At 48.5% G+C, this 9,658-nt stretch overlaps 1 protein-coding gene across 1 annotated transcript; it reads right to left on the reverse strand.

Annotated features, from left to right (window-relative positions):
- LOC124670757 (probable L-type lectin-domain containing receptor kinase S.5) lies at nt 1-3,579 on the reverse strand. The gene is made up of 2 exons (XM_047207231.1): nt 3,507-3,579; nt 1-2,001 (listed from the first exon to the last, which is right to left on the reverse strand). Exons 1-2 carry the CDS (start codon nt 3,560-3,562, stop codon nt 78-80), a joined length of 1,980 nt encoding a protein of 659 aa, XP_047063187.1. The 5' UTR covers nt 3,563-3,579; the 3' UTR covers nt 1-77.
- Nucleotides 3,580-9,658: the final 6,079 nt, after the last annotated feature.

The raw sequence follows: 9,658 nt of genomic DNA on the forward strand, positions 1-9,658 counted from the left end.
AAATGCGATGTACAACTTCACAAGTACACCGTACGTACTCTACACAGGCATTACAAGCGTACAATTATCCACAAGTTTCACCTTCCAGTGAGGGATCCAGAGCTCATGGAGCAGAAGCTCTTGTGCTGCACAGCCCCTCCCGTGAAGAGCAACCCGACGTCCGGCAGCTCCATCTCCTGTTGTGTGCCGCCTGGAGGCCAGACAAATGCAGGCTTATTCAACGGGGGCTCCAGCACTGGGACACTGTCAATCAGCACTTGCACGGCCATCCTCATGGACGGCCTCTCCCTAGGGTTCGGGTGGCAGCATGCCAGCGCCAGCCTCACTGTGCAGTCCACCTGTGCCTGGTCAAACTCGCCATCGAGCAAGGGGTCTGCGGCATGCAACGCCTTCCCCTGGCTGTAGAGATTCCATGTCCAGTCTACAATGTAGATGGGCATAGGTTGTTGCCCTCGCTCCGTCGACTCGTTGTTGTCGTCGTTGTGGTACAGGTACATCACGGAGCTGCTCGGGCTCTTCCCGCTAATCACCTCCATGATGAAGACTCCGAACGCGTACACGTCCGTGTCGAGGCTGGCACGGCCAGTGAAGAAGCTCTCGTAGGCCATGTAGGCGCGAGTGCCTGCCACCGCCTGTGTCGAGTGGTGAGTGACTCCATCGTGCTGGATGACACGTGCGAGCCCGAAGTCACCCAAACGTGCATTATACTCCTCGTCGAGCATCACGTTGCTGGCCTTTACGTCCCTGTGGAGGATCCGCTTGCTGCTTCCGTGGTGCAGGTAGTCCATCGCTGATGCCACACCACATATTAGCTTGTACCGCCGTTCCCATGTCAGCTCAGGAGAGCTCACTCTGGCACTGCCGTACAAGAGCTTGTCCAGGCTGCCCATGGGAAAGTACTCGTACACAAGGAGCAGCTCACCTCCCCCGTGACACCAGCCGATGAACTTTACAAGGTTGCGGTGGGAGAGCTTACTGATCGTGTTTACCTCGGCGATGAATTCCTGCTCTCCTCGTCCTCGGTTAGACTTGGAGTTATTTGTTGACACCCGCTTCACGGCGACCTCCAAGTTCATCCTACTGATGTAGCCAAGGTAAACGGTTCCAAAGCCACCTCTGCCGAGCTTACGGGTAGCACTGAAATTGGAAGTTGCATGCCTCAGCTCCTTGAGCTTAAATCTGACCGGACCATGCGCATCAATCATCTTCTCTAGATTACGGTAGGCATGCCTTCTCTGCCGAGTCAGCTTTCTCCACATGAAAAGCACAATGAACAAACAGATAGAAAATAAAATCAAGGTACCGAGAGCCAAAAGCACCTTTCTCCATGTTCCGACCATGACATCGTCCTCTACTGTGGTGAAGTTCCAGGACTTTATCTGGTTCAGTTGGGTGAAGTCGCCAGTGGAACCTGCGAATACCAGATATATGTTGTCCGCCAGAAGTCGAGTTGATAGATCTATGTACAAACCTCCACTGGATTCATGCCGCCCAGTAGTGCTATATTGGACTAGGTCCACTCGAAAGAATTTTGATGTGCCATCGTATTCGATACAAACCCATACATCAGATCCACTTGCGAGGACGATGGACTGATTACTGAGCGGGTATTGCTGAACAGATTTGATGCTGTTGAAGTCAAATCCGAAATGGTTGCCGTTTAAGTCATCCTCGTTGCTCTTCTTCGTGTCGAATTCGACGGCTATCACTCGGTTCACCAGGGCGCCATCTGTCTGGTTGTTGCACACGCCCAGCCACTGGCCACTGCTGTTTCTGGGCAATAATGGTTTATTTGTGAGCATGAAGGCCATACCTTCTCCAGTCCCATTTTGGGGTAAGATGTTGAGCACGAACTCTGTCCTGAACGACGTGAGTGTCGTTCCCTTACTATTCCACAGCTTCAGAGTTTCCCTTGCGTAAACCACTCTTCCCGATCGGTGCATGATATCCCCGGTGTTAGGCGTGATTTGCAGGGATCCATTTGCGATTTCTGAGCCTGGACTGAAGTTGAAATCAACTATGTTACTTGTATTGAAGCTGGAGTAAGTGAATTGCAAACAACTGCAGGTTCTGCCTAGGATGACAGCAGCTGCATAGGCTATACAGGAAAGGCTCAACATTCTGTTGGTATTGGGAACTATCATGGCTAAATGGTTCGTAGCTTCTTGCAACCTCCCCAAAGAAATAGAAGAAGATGCGAGCTAATCTAGTCCACAATGGTTGGCTTTTCAATTCCGGGGAGTAATTGATAGCCATGTAAGAGGCACAGTCAATTGGAATCGTCAGATACATCAAGAGATAATATTTTAGTAGCTGCAGATATACGCTACTCTCCAGCGATATCTTTGACTGTGACCACCTTTTCTTTACTAGAGAAGGATTAGGGGCATCTGGCAGTAACAAGGCTGTTGAACAAGTCGAACAGTGACTAAAATTAAAATACAAAAACGTTCAAAGGTAGAGGAAACTGATCAGTGACAACTTGATAGTGCCAGGCTGCCAGCTGTCAAGAACTTAGATAGGAAATCCTTTAGTCATCTAACACCTCTTTATTGATTGACTTGGCAATGCAGAAACTTCTTCCAGAGCTCTTACAGCTTACAAGTGTACCACGCAATGAAGTCAAACAACACAGCATTATCAATCAAAATATTTGTAAATTAAATGGGAGGTTTTTTTCTATCGTTATAACTTCTTGGCATCTAATTTGCTTAAATGCAATCTTTAATGTCTATATTATGAACAGATGTTCATGCTACTATGCACACCTTGTTCATGAGGCCAAAGTAAGCCCTCTTTGATTTATTTTTGTTATTTTGCTATGCATGTAAATTCGAAGCAGAACACACTGAAATTAATTGTAATTTTCTGTAAACAACTCGAAATGACTTAATTGCATTCATTTTTCCAGTTCCCCAATCTCCAATAAGATGCTTCAGTACTACTGGTCAGACCAAGCCTGGTATATACTACAGAACTGACATAACACATTCACATTGATGGAACATAACACAGAGTGCAGTATGCACACAGATAGAAAGAATCAACAAAAGCCAAATTATCTTTCTCACATGTCCACTTTTTACTGGTGCTAGAAATTTGGAATAATTTTTATGTGGCAGTTTTCTCATCGTAAGAAACTACTTGTCGTTTTGCAGAAGGTCAACACCCAAGGATATGAACACTTGTGCTACCCACATGAATTTCAACAATTCTCCTTCTGAACACTTGTCCTAACTATGTCTTGACTACCTATAGTACCAACTTACTTTGAAGCGCTCGTTCTAAACTGACATTTCCCTTGTCACAAAATCATGGTGACGAGGTTTTAAGAATAAAATATCATACTACCTCTGTCCATAAATAAATGTCTTGGATTTGTCGAAATTCGGATGTATCTATATGCTATTTAGTGTGTACATACATCCAAATTTTCACAAATTTAAGACATATATTTATGAACGGAGGGAGTATTTTAAAGTGCTTCTTAGTCATCGATAGCATACCTCACGATAGGTAACCTTTTGCCGGGATCATGGGGAAGAAGCTCGGAATCAGCCATTTGCCGCACTAGCACTGCTCCAGATTCCTTGTGTTTCACTTTGCAGGGTAAGGTGGTGCAGATGGAATTTCTTCCGTTCCCTCTCCTCTAAATCTAGTTTCCCTTCGGCAGAATTTGCGAGTTTGCCTTCCCATCTTCATTCTAACTTGCTCCACATTCACAAATGCATGATCCAGAATCAGTTTTCTAGTTCTCCAATCTCCAGCACCCCAGCTCAAGATGAGCACAAATATAAAAGACGAGTAGACAGGGCATGCGAAGTAAGGAGGGAGGAGAAGTACCTCGCCCAGTCCGCCAGGTCGTCCGTCCCGTCCGCCAACCGCCGACCGCCGACCGCCGGCGTGTTCGCCTGCGTCGGTCGGCGCTAGAGCAACAGAGAGGAGGCCGAGATGGGTTATTTTCTTTTTTGGTCTAAGATGGGCTTCAAGTCCTGGGAACGATCTAAGATGGGCTCCAAGTTGGGTTATGTTTGCTTCGCGCTTCTTTTGAGTGAGCCAGCCGTGGGGAAGGGAGTGGGTTTAAGGCTTTGGTACTAGAGTGTTCGTAAGATTAACCGATATAATTCGGGTACCACTATATAATTCTCTAAAGTATTAGCTGAAATCCTCACTGTTGAAAGTAATATCGAGAAGCAAACGAGAGAGACAACAAATGATTCAACTCTTATGTTCCATTGACGATTCACAACTTATATATAAGGGGAAGGGACGCGAATATGGGTCACGTCCGTTTGAAGAGGTGTGAGGAAGGGTTGTGTCTGTTGACAAACCAACCAACATAGAGAATTACATGAGGGAGGATTGCCCCTTTAATTAACCTATTAATTAAATCCTAACACTCCTCCTAATCCTTCCTTGTCCTTGTGTTTGGTCATCTCTACAATCATCTTTGGAATCATCTCCTCTAAAAAATACCGTGGGAAAAATACGAGGAGAGTAGTGTGTATGATATGTTGCTAAAACTCCTTAAAAACCCAGTGAAAAAAATAAGGAGAAAATGGTGCAACATATAATGGTTGGATATGCTGTTAAAACTCCTTCAAAACCCAGTGGGAAAATAAGGAGAAAATGACACAGCATATAATTGGTATTGTCTCTTTGTTAACTCAATATGAGAAAAACCTTGTAAAAGGGAAAAACTCATAGAGTTTAGAGAACAATATATGTCGTATATACTTTCCTAAAAACCCCGGTGGGGAAAACAGAAAATATGACATATCATTTTGTGTTGATATTACCTCATTAAAAACCTTGATGAGAACCTGTATAGTAAACTCATGAAGAGAAAAAGAGTGTAATATGATGTTTTGAACATGATTGATTCAGGAAGATACTCCCCCTGATTCTTGCAAATTTGGAAGCCGTCACATACCAATTTCATAAAATACTTATGGAATGCTGAAGTTGGTAGAGACATCGTGAACAAACCGACGAGATAATCGCATTATTTGACTTGCAAGATATTTATTTCCCAACTCTTCCGGAGTTCATGGAGATATAATAATTTAGGGGCAATATGCTTTATGATATTGCTCTTGATGTATCATGTTTGCATCCATGCAACACAAGCGACATTATCTGTGTAGATAATGGTTGATGATTCAAGAGAACCAATACCATATGGCTTATGTATGTGGTTTATCATTCCGTAAAGCTACACATGTTGACGCGGCTTTGTATTTCAGAATGATTGGTAGGTGTAGTCACCGGAGTGTCAATTCTACCAAGTTGGTACACATTGTTGGGATTATACAAGCAGCCATTATGCGTGTGGCCTGATGATATTGGAGTTCAGATTTCTCTGAATTTACAAATATGTAAAGTAATGTGGTGCATTGAAGATATCATAAGATATTCTTTATTCCCAACCAATTGCGTTGGTGGGTCCAATGGCACTGAGATATGGAACTTCAAGTTCCAACATCCCTTCTACATCATCCCGTGGTTTGAGTGGATCTTTCTCTACGTCTAGAGATCGATTAACCGACATGGGAGATGGATATGACTTTTCCGTTGTAAGTTTCTCCAATATTTATAATATAGGCAGCTTGGTGTACCATACACTACAAGAAAAGTTCTGATAGACAACGTCTCAAAATCGTCCGCTAAGGGGTATTTTTCGTCGCCTATGGGCCTAACCCGACGATATGGGTTCTGTTGTGGAAACTGCGTCAGGCAAAGTCCTACGACGATTTTTTCGGTCTGTCGCGCTTGGGCGCCCTTCCGCCACGGAAAATCGGACCGTTGCCCAAGTGTTTCCGGGAGCCCGTTGACTGCTGACGTCATGCAAGCCGACACGTGGCGGACGCCGTTAACCGGCGGCTAACGGCGTTAACCGGCTGAAACCCCGTGGTAGATGGTAGGCCCACACGAGGCCCGCCACGTCTTAGCGGGCCGACCCATTAAGTTTGCGGGCCGGGCCGGCCGACTTAGTGTGACCGGTCAACTATATAGCCAGGGCTGGTCCATTAGTTACGTGGGCCGGGCCTAACCTCTAAGGTTGATCGGTCAAACCTTTAATGGGCCGACCACTAAGCATGTGGGCCGGGCCGAATGCACTCGTTTGACCGGTCAACGAGGCAAAGGGCCGGCCCACAAGACATGTGGGACCCACTTTCCTGTTATCGGGCCGGCCCATTTACAAAGCGGGGTCCACATTAAAGCAACTGGGCCGGCCCAAGAAGTTAGTGGGCCGTCCCAATTAGCATGTGGGTCCCACTTTCCTGCTATCGGGCCGGCTCATTTAGTACGTGGGGTCCACATTAGATCAAATGGGCTGGCCCAACAAGCCAGTGGGCCGGGCCAAAAGCACCGGTGGGTCCCACTTTCCTGTTAAAGGGCCAACCCATTTAGTATGTGGGGTCCACCATATAGCAAGTGGGCCGGCCCAACAAGATAGTGGGCCGGGCCATAAACACAGGTGGGTCCCACTTTCCTGCTAAAGGGCCGGCCCGTATGTGGGGTCCACCATATAGCAAGTGGGCCGGTCCAACACGCTAGTGGGCCGGGCCAAAAACACTGGTAGGTCCCACTTTCGTCTTAAAGGGCCGGCCCATTTAGTATGTGGGGTCCACTATATAGCAAGTGGGCCGGCCCAACAAGATAGTGGGCCGGGCCAAAACACTGGTGGGTCCCACTTTCGTCTTAAAGGGACGGCCCATTTAGTATGTGGGGTCCACCACAAAAGCAATTGGGTCGGCCCAACTAGGTAGTGGGCCGGCCCGGTAGTGGGTGGGGTCCACCTTAAAGCAAGTGGGCCGGCCCAATTAGAGTGTGGGGTCCACGAGTAAATCAAATGGGCTGGCCCAATAAGTAAGTGGGCCGACTTCGTTTAGTTGCTCGTTTATATGCCTGGCGTAAAAGGCGCTTTAGGATTTTGCGGGTCGGCACGTATGTGATTTCGCTTAATTGGGCCGTTTAAGGGATGGGAATTCGTGATTTAGATATCGAGAATATTTACGCAAGCATTGATTTGCGTCGGATAGCCTCACTTACCACAAGCACCAAAGAAAAAATGCGCGAAAGAACTATAAAAACTAACTAAATATTACATCAGTCTGCAAGGCTTTGAAAAAATATTACGGAACCCGAGAGAAATTGAATGGTAATTAAACCTAGCAATACAATGAAGCGGTCCAGGCAATCTTTTAAGTTGTCCATGCAGCACCTATATCTAAAACAAAGACATTACAAGTTAAGACAAGCAACAATGGAAACGCAAAGACACCGCAATATTGTTTGCCAAAGAATTTGGAACTCATCATTTCGTCGTTATAACAAGATCATTGTAATGCGCACAATAAGCAAACAAAGAGTGCATGCCGCATACCAACGACCAATATAATGAGCATGTTAGAATGAAACAACGAGACTTACTACTTTGTCGAGTCCCATGCAAACCAACATGTTCAGGGAGTACAAAATTGGCATGAACAACCTAGTAGCGAGGCTATAAATTTTGTAACAACGACCGAGCAAGATGAAGTTATGATGGCTACATCTACGGAAGCGAGGAATGTAAACCAAAAATAGAAGTTACGATGGCAAAAGCTAAAGAGGAGGGAATGTGAACCAACATGTGCCAAGTGCAATTACTTAATTTTGGCCGTGAACTAAATAATACTCCCGAACTTATAGTGAAGGGGATGCAAATCAAGATGTTTCGGGATATAAACTTGTAATGAGCAACACATAGAGGATAGTTAATGCTTGGAGCTTAGGATGGACCGGATACGTAATATAGTGGGATCACCCGTGAACTTGTATAAGAGGGAATGCAAACCAATATGTTCAGCTTTCCATATGTGAGCGTCATGCCAAGTCAGAGAAACAAGTCAATAATGCAGCTTTTGAAGAACAAGATGGCACGCAAAATTATTATCTAGTAGTATGACAAGTTTATTTGTACTTGTCGTGGTATCGTCACGGCATATGCCATAGGGTGGCTAATCGAAGGGGCTCCTGAGAGATCTCACGGCGGTATCCGGAAGCGGGTATGGGCACGAGCGACACGGCGACGTACTCAGGTTCGAGGCCCTCCGAGTGGAGGTAAAACCTCTACTCCTCGCTATGAGTGTATATGGTAATCACACAAGTACAATGGTGCTCCTAGAGCCGTGTCCGGCTGGCCCCGAGAGGCTAAGGGAGACGATGGTCTCTCTCACGGGCAGCGCCGTAGGTAGGTGAAAGCAATAAGTGATCGATCGTCCCCCGCACGAGAGGGGTAGTGCGGCTTATATAGGCACCGGCACTTTACATATAAGACCCTATAGTCTATCGGGCCGGCTTGGCCGGCTCGGCTTCCGCTCCTTCCCGAGGCGGTGACGTCGGGAGCCGTTGAGGCGTCATGGCCTGTCCCATCCGGCTGCCACGGTCAGCGGTACGGAGAGGAGCGCCTCTCGTCGCCATCAGCCACCGTAGCCCGTACGGCGCGTCGTAAGCCATGATGGCTCGTCCGGCGCGTGGCACTATTGCTCCACGGTGCCCCGCGCTTTACGGAGGATGAAGTCAGCGTGGACTTTGGGAACCCGGATCACCAACCCGGTTCCTTCCGATGCAAGACTCGCCAGCCTCGAGTCGGTCCGAGGTACGGACCCCCGGTCGGATATGGCTTGTAGAAGCCGGCCCAGCTACGAGCATTGGCGGCCGTAGCCGGGCCGACTAGGACTCGGAGCCAGCCGGCTTCCGGACCAGCCGGCCACGGCGCCGGCCGGCCGCTCCTCGGCCGGCCTTTGCCGCGAGCCGGCCGGTGGCCAGCCGGCCGCTCACCGTCCATTGCCCTACCCGGGTCTTCCCCGACATTAGCCCCCGAAGCTGGCAAGGTCCTGCGTTCGAAGGACCTAGGCAGGTTTTCCCGGCTTCTTGAATATATTTGACGGCACTTGGAGGGGCCGACCGAGAATTTTCATTCAGCCGGCTGCGCCCTCGTCCGGCTCGTTCTGCCGGCCGCTGCTCCCAGCCGGCCGCTTTTACACTTGTATAGTTTTTGCTTTCTTGCAAGATTTGATGGCGCCTCCGCCTTGCTGAAGAGTTTTGGTTCGAGTGGAACTTTTTATCCGGCTCCGGCTCGCTGCGCGCCGGGGTCTCCGCCTCCTCGGGTCCTGCGCCCGACTTGACCGGTCTGACGCCTGGCTCCGGTCGTCGGTTCGTCTCGGTCACATCAATGTCCCTCCGGATCCGGTGCGGTAATGGGCGACGTGGTGTGGCGGTTTCGGTAACGGTAGCGGTCGTGGGCGACGTCATGCGCGAAGATCCGGGCGGCGTGGCCACGATCGCCACGTGGAGGCCAACTGCCCGCCGCGGTCGGCTATAAATGCCGCGGGGGAGGGTACCGAGGCGGCACTTGCTCACTTCTCCTTCCTCGCGCTCTTGCCTCCGTCGATCTCCGCGCGCCCAAGCTCGCTGTTGCTCCGGCGAACGTCTCCCGCTGGCGAACTCCGGCGGGCGAATCTCCACCGATCCGCCGCCGCCACCTCTTCAGTCCGGCGCCACGGGGCCGCGCGTCTCGCTTCTACTTTTGTTTGTCTTGTTTTTTATTTTATTTACTACTTGTTTGCTGCATTATACACAAAAAATTAGTTGCTAGCTTTTACTTTAT

Source organism: Lolium rigidum, chromosome 7 (assembly GCF_022539505.1).
Source record: "Lolium rigidum isolate FL_2022 chromosome 7, APGP_CSIRO_Lrig_0.1, whole genome shotgun sequence".
NCBI classification, from domain to species: Eukaryota; Viridiplantae; Streptophyta; class Magnoliopsida; order Poales; family Poaceae; genus Lolium; species Lolium rigidum.

Coding starts and splice junctions, on each gene's coding strand:
- LOC124670757 (XM_047207231.1), bottom strand. CDS start 3,562: ATGGCTGATTCCGAGCTTCTTCCCCATGATCCCGGCAAAAGGTTACCT. Junction 2,002..3,506: donor AAAAGGTTACCTATCGTGAG/GTATGCTATCGA, acceptor TTTCAACTTCAG/TCCAGGCTCAGAAATCGCAA.